This window comes from Aythya ferina (assembly GCF_964211825.1).
Source record: "Aythya ferina genome assembly, chromosome: 3".
Taxonomy (NCBI): domain Eukaryota; kingdom Metazoa; phylum Chordata; class Aves; order Anseriformes; family Anatidae; genus Aythya; species Aythya ferina.
The window spans coordinates 32,222,646-32,238,946 of NC_140298.1; the positions used below are offsets into that span (position 1 = coordinate 32,222,646).

General features: G+C 44.1%; 1 protein-coding gene across 7 annotated transcripts in view; it reads left to right on the plus strand.

Annotated features, from left to right (window-relative positions):
• Positions 1-484: 484 nt before the first annotated feature.
• The window catches only part of BIRC6 (baculoviral IAP repeat containing 6), a 174,718-nt gene continuing 158,901 nt past the window's right edge, over positions 485-16,301 (plus strand). For 6 of the 7 annotated variants that reach the window (XM_084512709.1, XM_084512713.1, XM_084512711.1 and 3 more), the window contains exons 1-2: positions 486-885; positions 13,549-13,730. In XM_084512709.1, the coding sequence (XP_084368835.1) occupies positions 588-885; positions 13,549-13,730 (480 nt within the window). In that variant the 5' untranslated portion in view covers positions 486-587. Of the gene's footprint in view, positions 886-13,548; positions 13,731-16,301 lie in introns of all 7 variants that reach the window. The other variant, XM_084512715.1, reaches the window with a different exon arrangement.

Consider the following 16,301-nt stretch of genomic DNA (forward strand, 5'->3'; position numbering starts at 1 on the left):
GGGATGCAGGTGGGGGAGGTGTGCTTTGAACTTTGTCTTTAAGGTTTCTCCTGGAGTAGTGAGGCAATGCTTCAACGCTGCTTGGCTGTCAGAACAGCGTGGAGCAGCTCAGCCCCCACAGACAGCTGTGCTTCTGGGGGGTTTTTTACTCTTTCTTCAAATAGACACTTATTAATGTATTTTCATCCTCCTGAAACCTCTGCTAACTGGGGTCCTTTTACTAAACCCCCCAATTTGTAGGGGACCCCATTAGCATTGGAGCTCCGCCATGCCTGGGGTCAGCAGCATCCTCTGCTCCCTTCCTCCTCCCCTCCCCCTGCGCATGCGCAGCACCCCCGCTGCCCCCTCCCCTGCCCGCAGCCGCTCTCCCCCCTCCCCTCCCTTCCCTTCCCCTCCCCACTCGGGGCCCGGCGCTCCGTTCCGCATCCGGCGCGCTTGCGTCACTTCCCGCGCACGCTGGCGCTCTCCCTCTCCCCGTCTCCCCGGCCCCGGCTGCTGACTGGCGGCGGCGGCGGCGGCGGCGGCCGGGCCTGGCAGCGAGCGGCGCCCCCGGGCCTCCTCTCCTCAGGGCGGCGGCGGCCCGCGACATGGCGGCGGCCTCCTGCTCCTCCGCACCGGCTCCCCCAGCCGGGCCCGGCCCCGGTCCCGGCTCCGGCTCCGGCTCCGGCTCGGGGCCGGCCCCGGCGGCGTCGTCGGCGTCGTCCGGGCCGGGCCCGTGCGAGTGGCTGCTGCTGCGGGACGGCTGCCTGCGCTGCGACGCCGAGGGGCTGCGCAGCCTGTGCTACCACCCGGCCCTCAACGCCATCCTGGCCGTCACGGCGCGCGGCGCCATCAAAGTCATCGACGGCACCTCCGGGGCCACGCTGCAGGCGTCGGCGCTCAACGGTGAGCGGGGGGCGAGGGGCTAAGGGGGGGGGGGGCGGTGCCGTCCTGTGTGGGTGCCACAGGTGATCCCGCTCGGCAGAGGGGCCTTCCAGCTCCGTCCCTCATCTCTCGTGGCACAGAGTTTTTTAAGAGCAGAATCCATCCCAAAGCTATGTAGCTATTCATCTTAAATATACCTTTGCATCGCTCCTCAGGCTGCCACATATCTCGACTGCCTTTCATGCTAGTAGCACTCCCTCGGGTGTTATGGTAAGCAGGCAGGGTTGTGGACACCCCTGTGGACAACGTCTGCGGAGGCTAGACCCCAGCATCTCTGCAGCTGTGAAGCCGTGCTATTGGTCACCCATTTCTCTTTGTACCCTATTTACAGTCTAGGTCCATAGGAAAAGATCCACGTGTGATTGACACAGCTTTTCCCCCCCACCCCCCCCCAGTTCATTAATGGGTCTTAAGCTGTGGTAGTTGTCAAAATATTGTGGGGTTTTCTTCTGGTATGTTGTGAGACCAGTCCTTGGAACAGAAAGATTTGCTTTGTACTGCTTGTGTGTTTAGGCTCTCCTTAGAGTTGTATAGATGAGTGTAACTAAGAGGATCGGGTTTTGCTGAGGGATGTCAGTGAAGGATTGATGGTTGTCACCTGCACGGGGCACAGAAATGCCAGGAATGGTGCGGAGATGACAGAGTCTAGGTACTGCAGGTACTTCTGCTTTAAGAACCAGCAACTATTCTGTCAACCTGAAAAGAATAGAACAAAAAAATCTGTAATTTCTTTTCATGATTTAGAGTAGATGTATTTTTAAAAGGTTGGAGAAAAAATAACTTATGGAATTATTGAGCAGCTGTCGACTGCTTTTGTAGCTTGGTTGTAACGAAAATCAGACTCTTGTGTGGTGTTTCCCGCTTTCTTCGGAATTCAAATCACTCTGCTTTTAAAATTCTGTTTTTTTTTTTTGTTTTGTTTTTTTCTCTATCTTGCTTTCTCCTAAAGCGCTTTTATTGTTATTAGTAACTTAATTTCTTTATTTTTTTTAAACTATTGCCAGAATTTGAGAATTGCTTCTGAGCTCTGGAGGAAGAGGGCATAAATTTGGGGGCTTAATTTATAATTGGTTGGCTGTGTAGGAAATGTTTAATTCTCAGGGGCAGAAGAAGGCGTGAACTTTAAATCAGTCGGAGCTTTTTTTTTTTTTTTTTTCCATTTTACTGTGATAAAAGCCTTGCAAGGGATTTGATTTAGTATTCAAAACGCTAATGGTAATTCTTCTCTGAATAGTAACTATTTAAAAATAACTTCCTGCTCTGCTTCTGTTACGCACATTCCCCCTGTATACCTCCCTTACTGTCAGTCTTCCCTGTGACAGTCAGAGCGACTGCAAGAGGAGGATCCTACTCCTCCTCACACCAAACGGAATTGCTTGCAAGCTACCCAAATTTTTTCTGCTCCTGGGTGACTGATGATTACGTTAATGGAAAAAAATTGATAACCTCGGTTTAGCTTGAAGAAACTTGAAGCGAACATCCTTGCAGGTTCAGACTGGCGTGACTGTCAGAAGTCAGGTGCATCTCAGCAGTCGGTCCCCGAGGCTGTTATTGACTGTGTTCATTCCTGTTCTCTCCCTCTTCAGCCCTTCTCTGGGAAGAGGAGGAGAAGGGAATTCAACTGTTCTCAGATGTCCGCGTGCTCTGTACAGCACTAACTCTTTTCATGTAGGGTAGCAGCAGTTGAACGCTCAGACCTGTAGACTGGCTCTGTCCCCGTTCCCTCCACTGACATAAATGACAGGTCAAAGGATATTGTTGTTACAGGGACTTCTGGTGCTGCAACTAAAAATAGAGTCCCTAGGAATTAAAGCTGCCGCTCTTGGGAGACTGCTGCCCTCCTTGGTAACTGGGGCTTTTGCCCTGCCAAAAGTTTTCTGGTGGACAGAAAGGCTGTTGCTCATTACCTAAGGGAAAAAAAATAATAAAATATATATATATATAACCATTGCAGCTTCTCCATCTAGAAAGTGGAGGAAGAAGAAGGATCGCCTATTACGGGAAAGGGAAGAATAAAATAAAATACCACCAAACCCTGGTGTTGCTTTCATCTGCAGTTGCAGTTCACGGCACCTATATTAATATGGTTAGCTCTGAGCTCCTTCTTAGTGAAAAGACTGCACCTGTGGAGTACTCAGTCTGGTGGAGCAGCGGAGCCTGCCTTCATTAGGATGTAAATGCTGATTGCTTTATTCAGCGTGTTAAAGAACAAGACAAAAGACTGAGAGGCAGCAGGCAGTTCAGTTATAGATCGGGTCTTCCCTATGCTTCCGAAGATCCAGCTGTAGCCTCTGGCCTTAGTGTGTCAGTTTCTGGTGTTAACATCATTGGTCTGATGTATCGGATGAGCCAGAGATTGTTCTTCTGTGCCCAAGCTGTAGGAATTCAGTGAGGACTATTCACGCTTTTTGTTCCTCTCCCGTACTTTTATGTGATACAACTCTGAGCCTTCTTCAGACCTGCCTACTGAACGTGTGATCATCTTTCACTATTTCAGTCCGTTCCCTGGGTGGACGTTGCAGGTGTATTCAAGAGCACCAGGTCATTGCTTGGAGCAGCTCAGAGTTTGAGAGTGAATAAGAGCTAAGGGGAAAATCGGGTGATCCTGTAGCATTAATCTTTGTCTTACCTGGCTGTGTGGTTGTTCTTTCTGTTCTGCCAAAGCCGTTACATGATGGCTGGCACACGGTGCTCCTCAGAGAGGCCGGCTGGGAAATGCAAGGACAATTCCCGTGATAACTGGATGTTGGCGGTTCTGTGTTTGTTGGTAGTGGTCACTCAGGACTAACAGGAAGCTGTCCTGCGTGTCTGTCAGGCTCTTTATTCCCTCTTAGGGATTCAAGTATTTGTGTGCTTCCAGTTTCGAGTTGAACACTTGCACCCGAAGAGCACGAAGGGTCCAAATGTCAGTCTCTAGACACAGTGCTCTAAGGAAGAGCCTTCTCCTCTGCCTCAAAGAACAAACCAAAACAGACAAAAAGAACAACAAAAGTAAAGCAAACTTCAGTCATCTCAGGTGACTCTCGGTGTGTCCAAACAGATGTTTGATGGATCAGATCATTTTATTTACAAATCAAGGAAGAAAACTGCTTGAACTGGGAGAGTGCTGTGATTCCCAGGGAACCTTGACCAGGAGCCCGTTAAGGAACTGGAATGTACTGGCTGATGGGCAGTCCCCATCTTGAAGGTTTCTGTAGGTTTTTTGAGCTGAATTTGTCATAGTAATGGCTTCAGAGCCTTGTTTGCTAACATGCGTAGTGTTTCATGGCTCAAGTCTTCTAAATTACTCCAGAGTCCCTAAAAGTGATCAAAAAATACAGACTTCTGAATCCAAGTGCTTCATACAGGGCAGAATCTGGTCAGTGCATATACATAACAGTTCCAGCAGGGGAAGAAGAGGCTGCGTTATCACCAGAAGCTCCTTAGCCACCGGTCCTCCTACAGAAGAACTGAGAAGGAAATAGATCCCAGCCCAGGAGAGTCATCTGTGGCAGCAAACTGGGGAGTGCTGCTTGTCCTCAGCTGCGTTACTCTGAAGTACGGAGCCTTGGCAATCCCTCTGGGGATATCCTGTCCTGTTCCTTTTTGTTTCGTTTCCATGTGGTAGAAGAGGCAAAACTAGAAGAAAAGATTCTCCTTTGCAGTGCAGACCCGGTACAGCTTGGAAATTACAGAGGGAGCGTGCGCTTTGTGTAATCTCTTGGAAGAACCTATTGGGATACTCTGCCGTCCCCTTCTAGGCTTGGAGGAGTTGCAGGCAGCAGCACTTCCAGCAGTTCCAAGCTCACCGCAGTACCACTCACGTTGCCTAGGGATCTGCTGCAGCCCACCTTGCTTTTGAGTGTGCTTGGACGTGGCTGACAATGTTCATCTGGGAAAAACATTTCTCAAAGAGGTCATTCCATTGATGTATGTGATCCAAAGGTTATTCGTGGAGAGTCTTAAGCCCTAGAAAAAGCAGGATAGGAGATCTGTTGGATTTGAGTTGTGTTTAATACCAACAATGACTGTAGACCACCACGTGCTCTGTTCGTTTGCTAGCTTAATCAGGGGACATCACACTTGACACTCACCTTGCAAGACTATCAAGATGCTGTCAGCTGGTACTTCCAGCTCTGTGGGAGCACGTCTGGATTGTCTTCTGCAAAAGCTAACATAAAATAAAAATAGAGATCTCTTTGCATGTCTGTAAAGGAGTTTTTACATTAGGATGTTTATTGCAGGGATCCAGAAGTAACAACAAACAGTGATGCAGGCATATGCGATGTTGCCAGACAAGAGAGCAAAACTTGCCGGATTATTCATATCTGGCTGATGGATTCGTGGCTGTCATCACAACAGTAGCACTGTATGAGTAAAGGTTTCAGATTGCTTAAAGTCAGAAAATCAAAAATTTCCTAGACCTGTGCAAATGGACTCTGAAAAAGGTCTTCTGCAGGCAGGAAGATGTGTCTTGAAATACTTCTAGCTGACCTGAAGAGGAGATACTGTGCTCTGTGCCTGGGATTTGACCTTTGCCTTCCTGCTGTGTTCCATCCCAGGTAGTTGAGGTATTTCTGGTTGGTGTGAGAAGTCCCGACGTTTTCAACCTCAGTACCAGTTGTGGTCCATCTTTGGTCAGGACAGCTTTTAATATGCTTATGTGACAAACCCTACAGCCCAGCTCCCAGTCATGTCGCACACCAGATTATGCAAAACAGAGAAGAAACCTGGCAGAAGTACGTTGTGGCAGAGAGAACTGATCAGTTCAAGTCCAGAACGTTATGAAAGCAAGCAGATAAACCTCTGTTGGACCTCAAGTAAGGGCAGCATGAAGAAGGTTTTTGCTTTGGATTGCTCATCTTAGAAAGCTTATCTTTTGGTCTTTTGAATGCTGAGGTGCTCAATGATCTGGATCTGATAGACCCTCCTCTGCTATCACTGGTCCTGCCTAGCAGCTGACTGGCTGGGAAGGACACCTTTCTGAGCCCTTGCTAATACAGCTTGTAACTGTTTTTATGGTTCCTGCTGCATTGGTGTCTGTAACTGAAGTGATATGAAACATCAAGGATTTTGTAACACAGAGTATAAGAAAAATGTGTCCTAGACTGTAGATTCAGTCTTTGTTTCTGCTGATCTTTTAACAATGATTGTGTCTGGTTTTGGTGTGTGGCGTTGACCTGTTAGTGCAGGTTTTCTTGCCAAGTTACTTTCAAATCAGGAAACAAAGCTGTCTACCCTCACTGTTATGGGGATTCTTTAAGTCTCTCTGAACAGTATGACATCCTTCAGAAATGCTTCTTCAGGATGTCTTGGAAATGGAAATAAGGTTTACAACTCCAGGACAACCTTTGAGTGTATGATGCTGTGCCCGGGTGTGTTAGGAGGTAGCTCGTTGCATGTCGTCTGTTCCCCTGGGATCGGTAGCTGCTCACCAGTTCTGTATTTTTAAATAAAAGATTTACACGTGGATCAGCTCACTTTCCTGATGGGGCTTAAGTGATGCCCCAGGATTGCTTTCTGCCGGTAGAAAGCTGTGCTGTAAATAGTTAATGCTCCCTTAATTGCAGCAACCGCGTGCCGGCACCAGACGAGCACCTTGCACCAAGTGGACACTTGCAGAAAGAGCAGTCACTGCCCTCTGCTCTTCCTTTTGTGCTGTGCTTGTGGACGCCAACACCTGCAGCTTCTTTTGGGTTCTGTGGGGTCAGGTGTTGGGTTTGGTATTGGCCTGATGCCTTTGCTGTGGGAAGGCTGTGAGGATTTGGTAAGGCCCTGGTGCACACCACTAGGCAAAAAGCAGACGGGAAGTCTGGTATAAGCAAAACATTGTTTGAAGATTTGCATGTATGTCAGGGGAGAGAGCGCTGCGCTGATAAGGATGATGCACGAGAAGGGGGAAAAAGGCCAGCATTTGTTTTACTGCCCAGCTTAAAAGTGTAAAAATATGGAAATAACAACTTACCTGTCACATAATTACAAACATCATGATGCTTAAAAGTGTCTCAGGGTATCTGCTAAGGCTGTTCAGTGAATGTTTTACGGATATTTTTTGTGTTACTTGGAGGAGGAGGGAATTTGCATGTCAGTTAAGTGGTCTTGAAGGTTAGTATCATTCATGGAAACGTGTGTCCCTCCCCCAGTGCAGGTTAGTGAAGGCTTGCACAGCGTGCTGCCGGCCAGGCAGTGCTTCAGCCTGCTCTGCAGTTGGTGGAGGGAGAGCTCTTCAGTCCGCTGCACTTCCCTGACCTGAGTGAAGCAACCAAAATCCTGGCTGAGCATCTGGCAGCTGTAGAAGAAGAGTGTGATAAACTGTTCACTGGGTGACAGGCTACAGAAACTGGCAGGAAAAACTACTTCAAGAAAGTAAGGGTGTTTGTAGAGAAATGTTGTGGCAGATTCAATTGACCTCCCTTCTACTGGATCCTACATCCAGGCTAAGTTGTAAATGATGGCACACGGCACTGCTAGATAGACTTTCTTTTAATAGTGGATTTTTTTCTGTTTTCTATAGCTTTTGTAAGCCAGAATTAACAAACAGTTGTAGGTTTCCTCTCCAGGTAATAACGCAGAAGGCTGTACTCTGAACTTTTGGAGGAACTTGCCTCCCATTGAAGCAGCATGGCAAGCCCAGGCTTCCAAGGCTTAAGTTAACCTTTGGGAATGCCCCCTTATAGTGACAGTGAAGCTCAACTTGCTTGGTCACCATGTTCAGATATCCTTATGCTGTGTGTAGTTGTCTTAAAAGTAGTACAAGTTCCTTCATTTTTGCCAGTTCTTACGTAGCATTTGAAAATTCATCCTAAATAATACTTCCACTTGTAAATATAGCTTAAACACTAATGGATCTAGCCTGCTCTACTTCAGCTTTCTTATATGGAAGCAATTATCAGGGGAAGAAAAACTCCTGTGAGAATGCATTTAATTAATTTGAAGTCCTCATAAGAATTCAGCGGAGCCGGAGCCTGGTGTTCTGGGCTCTGAACTGACTCATAATGACAGAATGAGATCTTGCATTTGTGCTAGAAATATGAAATACCAGCTAAATGCTCAGCAGCGATCATGTAAGCAATTACTGGAGAAGTCAAAAAAAACAGTCAGAGAATATAAGTGCATCTCCGTGCTGTCACGTGTGCAATTTTGATTATTTCCACTCAAAAGGAGTCTAACAGAACTACAAATGTAAGGCAGGCAGTGGGTTACCTGTGCAAGACAACCCAATAGACCATGAATATTCAACCCAAAAAACGTGATGGAGAGTTGGAGGTGGGAAGGTAAGAGTGTGAGAGAGGTTTGCAAAGTTCTGGGTTTGTGGAAAACGTAAGTTTGGATTGAACTGTCTCTTCCAGCATGGTCTGGAGGGCATCAAAAGAAATGATCAGGTACCCAATTTAAACCAATTGCTAGAAACGGTACCACATGCAGCTCTTGGCTACAGACGATTGTGGATGTTAGATGTTTAGGTGGAATCACAGCAGCATTAGACAAAGAACATGTTGTACACGTACCTTTTCTTAAATGATTTACTGAACATTTCATTTAGAGCACAGTCTTGGATAAAATGTGCATCCTTCCTCCGACTCAGTTTGGTTACTCCTGTGTACAGTTATCTTTCTGCACGTGGCTTCAAAATCGTTGAGCAGAGCTACTGATGTTTGCCCCTCAACTCCTATCCCCTGTGTGGTGAGTTTAGACCCGTAAGACCTTGCACTTGTCCTTGTTGAAGTTCACAAGATCCCCGTCAAGCCATTTCTTTGGCTCTTCGAGGTCCGTTTAAATGGCAGCTCTGCGCTTTAATGCCTCAGCTGCCTCACTTCCCTCTCTCCTCCCATTTGGGGTCATCACAGTTGAGCTGAAGGTGCCTTCTGATCCATCGTCCAGGTCACCAATGGAGATAGCAAGCCCTGTCAACCTTTGAATGCCACCGTAGCTGTCTGCCAGCTTGGCGTTGAATCATTAACTCCCAGCTTCAGGCCTGGGAGTTCAGGCAGTCCTCCAGCTTGGTGTTTCGGAAGCTCTTTACAATTTGGGACTTGGACAAAGAAAGGGGGAAAAAACAACTAGACCTGTTCCTGCCAAACAGACCTGGAGTTTTAAAAGTGCCATAACTGGAGCTGTTTTCTCCCGTTAGAGACTGCAGGGTACGTAATGGGTGAACTCAGCTCCTCTGGCCATTTTAGTGACAGAAAGAGGAACTGGTTGTAAACATTTCAGCTGGCAACGGTTTTGTTGTGAAATGCTGTGATGGGAACCGCTCTAGAAGAATGGGGACTTCCCGGTGCTGACCTGCAGAGCGTTCTTTGCCTGTCTCTGGCTCCGTGTGGATGCCCTGTAACCTGCCTGAAATTTCCCAAATAGATCTTTCCTGAAAATCATAGTTCTTATTTGGAGAAAAACTGAAAAAGACACCATCTTTTTTTTTTTGATCTGGAAGCTTTTAAGAGTTATTGTTAACTTCTGTTATGAATTCCTTGATCGGACACGTCTGGTTAATATTCCTGTGACAGCCTCCCATGTTTTGGGCCAGGTCACACACCTTCCTACACCCCTTTAACAAGAAGTATTAAACCCTGCTCTCATACAGTGAAACCGATACTGAAACGATTCTGTCCTGCTTGAAGCTAAAGGAAAAGATAAACTGTAAGTCCCGTGCCTTGTTCTTGATTAACGAAATCCAATTTTGGCACATGCTGGAGTTGCAAATAAAGTGCAGGCACTTGGCAATGCTGAGCTGGGTGTTTCTGCCTCCTTTAGCATTCCTGCTGCTAGAGATCAATTTTAGTGTTTTTTTCCTGTTTCAGCTCTAAATGTGGTTTTGGTTTCTTCCTTCATTTTGGACTGCTGTTCCCAGTGATGTGGCAGATAGAGGTGTAAGTACGTAGTGGGATTTAAAAGTGAAAGCGTTGCTCATGTAGGAAACAAGGAGGTTTAAGCATGTCCAGTTCATTCATCTAAAATGGCAACTTCAACTTGTTTGCATCCAAGAGATTCCTTTCCACCCTTATCCTTCAATTTGGGGAGTTTTTCTCTGGGGAAAGAAGGGGTGCACAGAGTGTCTCCAAGGTGGCAGCAGAGTGCTTTGCTGAGGTGACGTTTGGTGCAAATCAGGGGCTGGAGCTGGACCTCGAAGGTACGGAGCGCTGCTGAAGTTTGCACTGAAGGTGCAGGAGGAATAAGAGAGGATTGACAGCTGCTAAATTCAGTGCTGATGAGCAGTCAGGGCCTGGTTTGTCCTGCCACATCCATATTCTTGTTACTGAGTTCCCAAATGTTCATAAGTGCTAGGTCTTTGTTTCCTTCTGAGCCACTGATGTAGAGCACTTCAGAAACAATCTTTTTTTTTTAAACCAGACCATTTCCGTGGTTTGCTTACTTGCTGTCCTTTTACTGTCTGTTAACCTGGCTTGTGGAAGAAGAATTTCACACAGCCTGTTCCCATGAGTGGTAATATCTCCTAAACTTAAAGCTTTACACCTACACTTGACAATACAAAGGGGAAGATAAAGTTTTGTTTTTAATTCTTATAGTAAATTTTAAGGACTTTGGCAGTTGTACCATTCTCTTCCCTTGAGTTTTTGGATTCTCTTCCTTTAAACAGCTTGAGATGTTGAAATCTAATGATGCAAAGTTAAAAGGACAGGCAAAGCTTTTGAACTCCAAACCTTTATGTGCTTTGATTCCCATGGCTGCAGTATTTTGAAGTGGGCGCTGGGATCTTGTTTGGGTGTTTTAGTTTAGATTGCAAGAGGAAAAAACGGTATCAGTGCACATGAAGTGTGTTTTGCTGAGCTGATGGGAGTTGTATTTCTGCAAAAATATTACTTGGAGTTCTCAATCAAAAGGCCTTGCTGCGTCCATAGGTAGAAGTGATGGATGTCCCTGTAGGTGGTTGGCCTTGGATCTTGGCATTATGGAAGCCTTGCTATGACGCATGCATTTACTGCTCTCACTTTATAGCTGTAGATAAGTCCTACTTGGCTGTAACTTAGATATTATTTGTGTTTTGTTTATTTTATTTTTTATTTTGCATGCTGTGCGTTGGGAGTGTCCTGTCAAGAGATTTACTAACTGCTATATGTTTTAGTGCCGTTCCTGACTAGCAGTATTCAGGGTGGTTTGACTTTTTTTTTTTTTTTAATATTGGAAAAGACCACAGGTGTTCCTCTCAACAGTAACCTGCATCTCTTCATGTTGGTGGCCACGCATGTTCATGTAACAGCCACTTTCTTTTCAGCTGTAGCCTCACTGGGGCTAAAACTCTCTATAAGCAGAGAAACTGCGAGAAGCTTTTTAGTTCTACTCCTTAAAAAGCCAGGCCAAATGGGTGCTTGGTTTGGTTCATCGCGATGCCTGCAGACAAGGGGGCACAATCAAAGCTGCTTAGATCTTTATGTATTCTACAGGCAAGCTGGTTTTCTCTAATAGATTTTTTCATAGGTCAAATTTCTGAGCACAGGAAATTGCTGGTCTCTGTTCTGTACCGTGTGACACACGGAAGGTGGGGGGGAATGTTCCCTTTCTCAAATTCTTCATTTTTTGCAATCTGTTGTTTGTTTGCTTTGCTTTCAGCTCCCCAGGTCACTGGCTGTAATGCTGCTGTAGGTGACATACCATAACTTAATGCGCTGTTGGACTCTCACTTCCAGCGTGCTAGCAGCCAGGTTTCCTTAAAGGAACTGACAAAAAGCTTAACAATTTCTTTGTGATTTGCAGTGGTATTAATCCTAGACAGATAAGCCAGAGATGTTGAGAGGAACTGCGATCTGCTTGTGCTAAGGCTGGAAAGCAGAGTTAGACAACAGTTCAGAGGCTACTCATGTTGTAAGCCAGATGACTGCAGAAGGTGTTTCCCTGGGTTTTGGAGCAATGCTCAACACCGATGGCATAATTTCCTTGAAGTTTCTTAGGCTCAGATTAAGGTAGCTTGTTTGGGATTTATGTGCTTCAAACAAAATGCAGCTGGCAACCGTAAGTAATGTTCTAGAGCTAGTTTAGCCAAAATCTTTCTGGCATGTAAATAACCAAAGTATTTGGAAGCCCCGTGAGAATCACAGCTGTTGGGACTTGGGCTGTAGTTAGAAGGTTTTGCTTTGTTTCGTAACAGTAAAAATAGTGTCTTGATTAGGCATGTTGTCTACCTCATAATTAATCTTCATTGTCTTGTAAAATTGGGACTGCTTGCGCAGAGGGTACTTGTTAGCCAGGTGGTGGTTTACACAGGAGATTTCTTTAACTTCGCTGCAAAAATGGTTTAAGAATAAAACAAATCTAGCCTTAAAAGCCATATGGGACCAGGGCTCCTACAGGCTGCTTAACTCATACTCATAGGGCATGAACATACTCCTGTGGTTGACAGGAAATCAGAAGTGGCTGTGCTGTTGGCACTGCCCGAAAAGGTGAGCTGCTTTTCTCATCTTCCCTAAAAAGAATAGGAGAGAAGTGATGGGTTAAAGAAAGTGTCCTGTTGTGATCTGGTAAGTTCAAACTTATATTTGAATTTTTGTAGAAACCATTATTTTTCTATAGAAGGATTTGTTTCCTTGCCTGCAGCTGTGTTGTCTGTAGAAATTCTTGTGTGAGGAATGCCAGGCTGTTGCCAAAAGGACCCTTTTTTAAAGGTGAGGTAGGACCAACAGCTTCTCCACTATCGAGTGATTCTAGGGCTCTTCAAGTGTTTCTGACTTCTGTAGCAATGCTTACAACTGAGTATACTTCATGCAGACAAAGGCCTATATTTTGTGTCCTATATTTTCAGTATGCGTGAGTCATTGGTTCAGAAAATTTGGTGACGAGGGCTGCTGACATTTAGTCTTGTACTGTTTTTGAGAGAGGATGCTACAAATGCAGCGTGGTCAGATTTATGTTTCCTCCATTCGAGAAGGTTTAATTTCTGTTTATCTGTATCAGAGTGTGGAGATGAAAGAATTTCGGATTGTAGTTGTCTTTATCTGGATGTTATCTACCAAAATTATGTCTTTTTAATTAGTTGTAATAAAAACAGCATCTAGCATCTGAAGAAAGAGGAGAACAGGGACAGGACTTGAAAGAGAACAGGGATGGGACTTGATTAACACAAAATTTAAGGAAACTCCTGTTCCTGTGCAACAAGAAGAGCTCTATGTTGCCTATCCAGAGGTTTCAGCTTTGCCCTTCGCATGATGTATCTCTGTGCTTTTAACATGTAGCAGCAGCTTACATTTTCAGTGAATTCACACACTTTGCTTTCTACACAGGTCGTGTATTACATCGCGTTAGTTTTACAATCCAGCCAGCCTCAGACACATGACAGCATCGAGTGTTTAAACATTTGGGCTCGTGCCCGTTGCCACAGCCTCTGTTTACATCTGCTGACAGCCACCCCTGGCAAACATCTCTGACCTCTCCCTGGCATCGTGTGTGCAGAGCAGAGAAGAAATAAACTACCTTAACGTCTAGAAGAACACATCTGTCGTGTGTCTCTGACGATGTACAGGTGGAGGCAGGGTGAAGCTTTGATGAAAGGTGTCGTAGCTAATATGCTAGTTTTGATTACCCTGGGAGGCAGAGATTTATCTGAGTGTTACATTACTTTCCAGAACAGATACTATAGGTCTCTTATAAAAGCTGTTTTCTAATAAGATTTTTTTTTTGTCTTTTGCTTTACAGCTAAACCAGGTGGACGGGTGAAATGTCAGTATATTTCTGCTGTGGATAAAGTGATCTTTGTGGACGATTACGCAGTAGGATGTAGGAAAGATCTCAATGGCATCTTATTGTTAGACACAGCTCTGCAAACACCTGTTTCAAAACAAGATGACGTGGTTCAGCTTGAATTGCCGGTTACAGAGGTAAGATACAGGAGGAAAAAAGTATGTAAATAACTGTCAATAATACTGAAACCAGATGTTTGTCCTGGGTTTCTGGTGTGCTATTAACAGCGTGTAATGGTTAAGTTTTTTAGTTATTGGCCATCACAGAGCAATAGCTTCTTGTGGTTATTCCTATCTCAAACAAATGATGCCTTGCCTCATCAGGAACACGTTATTTCAAACAAAGGAACTTCAGTGATCAGAAATAAGGACTCATTTCCAGAGTATTGTCAATGCTTATGTATAGCATATGCTCTTCTAAAAGTTGGTCTGGGCTGCTAGCATTCTTGGTCTTTTTTGATTGTTTTTTGTACAGGCTTTCATGGAAAAAATGTCAATTATAAAAGCAGTTAATATGACGTTGCCGCATGTGAAGAGTTAATGTTGGAATTTAATTTCTCTAATTAGGTCAGTTGGCCTGATTTGGAGGAAAAAAAAAAAAAAGGAAAGAAAAGACAAAAAAAAAAACAACACTTTTTTTTTTCCCCTGCAAAATATTTCTTTCTTTCATCTTTGGACCCCTACAGTTGCAGTAACATTGTTTGTGATTCTACCTGATTTGAGACAATATAACCCACCATGTAGTATCACTGTAAGGGAATCAAATGGATACATATTCCCTTAGGTGTATTGCTCAGGTTTGTTGCTTGGTTTACCTTGGCTAGTGAAGTGTTTATTAGATGAGGTCGTATGTACATCAATATTATGTTGCCTAATACAAGATAGCTGACAAGGTCTTTGGTGATGAGAAAAGTAGCTTTCACCTGTGGAATAGAGAAGGGATGTAGGTCTGTGCAACAATTCAAATTCTAAGCGAGATGAATTCTTTCTTTGGGAAGAGCATAGAGCATCTGCCAATGCTAATATTTAGACTAGTACATACAGTCCTAAAATACAGTCAAAAAAAAAAAAAAAAAGAAAAAGAGAACCAAGAAAAAAAAACTGGACTACTGGATCCGGATTCTGAATCTTTAAAGCACTTTGTGAAAAGCACAATTTCCAATTTGGGATGGGATAAATTTATACTGAACGATGCACTACCAACAAAACCGTAGCCTGAGCCATGATTTCAGACATTTTTGTGCTCTTGGAGAATTGAATGATAGGTGCTTAGTAGGAGTAACAGCAATAACCTGTTACTTCACAGAGGTTTCTGCAGAGACCTTTTCAGGTTCCTTACATTTGCTGCCACTGGCATCAATTTTAGACCCTTTGTGGTTACCTATGAAATCTTGGTGTGTGTGGCTAAATAGGAAGAGGGTGATAGGTCAGCATTTCCTTTTTTTTTTTTTTTTTTTTTTTTTCTCTGTTTTGCTGTCATTGGTTTGTAGCCTCACCTTTTAATACCAACTGTGTCAGTTTTAGCTAAAGAATCTTTTGGTTTTAAAGAAAAAATTGCAGGCCCTTATTTCAGGGTTAAGATAGTAGCATTTCTCTGTAAAGGTCCTTTCTGTAGAAAGAAATTGGAAAATATTAAAGTTTGGCAGGGACCGGCTGGGAGAGGTGAAGACCAAATTGGTAAGATGGGAGGAATTTTGTTAGCCATCTTTTAATTGTAAACAGGAGTTACATGGACCTCAGAAAGTTTTAGCAGATATTAAACATCATTCAAATGCATCAATCCAATTCCTTCATCACAGGAAGATTAAGAACCTTTATCCAAGCAAGAGTATTTTTTGTTAGTCTGTAGAACTTCTCTGCAAATCTTTGCTCTTTAAGATAGGTCTGCTGGTGATGCAGTGCGTTGTGTGTGCATTTCTAATCAGCGACATTGACAAGCTGTGATATTGCCTTTATGCTGTTTTTACTTCTCCCTAGAACACTGTAAAATTATAAACATTTACAGTTCATCTGTTGATCTTCTGTCTTCTGTGAGAGATTTGTGAAGTATGAGTTTGTTGAAATCTGAGGAACAGACACAGGCTTAGCTAGGCGGCTGAGTGGCCTTATTCTGCTCTTTCCCCCTGAGCTCCCCAAGCTTGTAAGCAAGCGGCCATTCTGTTTGGAGCAGTTCCTGAGTGTTTTTCAGATGTAGCCTACTTAACAACAGGTACAGAATGCTCTGTGCTTGGCCCAAAAGGTCTACCTTTAAATCTTACCCGTGGACGTGAAACTAACGCTTAGTGGGGCAAACCAGAAACACATGGGACATGGAAGAAAAAGAAGTTGTGTAAATGGATGTTTACAGTGTTCTTTTCTAGTTGCGTTAGTTCTGAGTTGTAAAAATTCTCTAGATTTCAAAACCAGCCCATTTCCTTCTGCCTAGTTTTCCAACTTAATTTATTATACTAGCATTGTAAGTAATTTATCTATAATTTTGCTAGTGTTGTTTTGCTCTGTATCATCTGTTACTTTCCTTTATATATAAAGATACTCAGAAAAATGTCAAAACTTGTGGACTCATTTTTTGTCCCTGAAGGTGAATGAATCATTTTGAATGAAAACCACTGGGTAATACGTGATTTTATTTTGCTTGGCGTTAATATGTGATGTGTTAATTGTTTATGTGACTGAGTTGTTTAACATTTGGTAATACAGTACCTGAGGGAA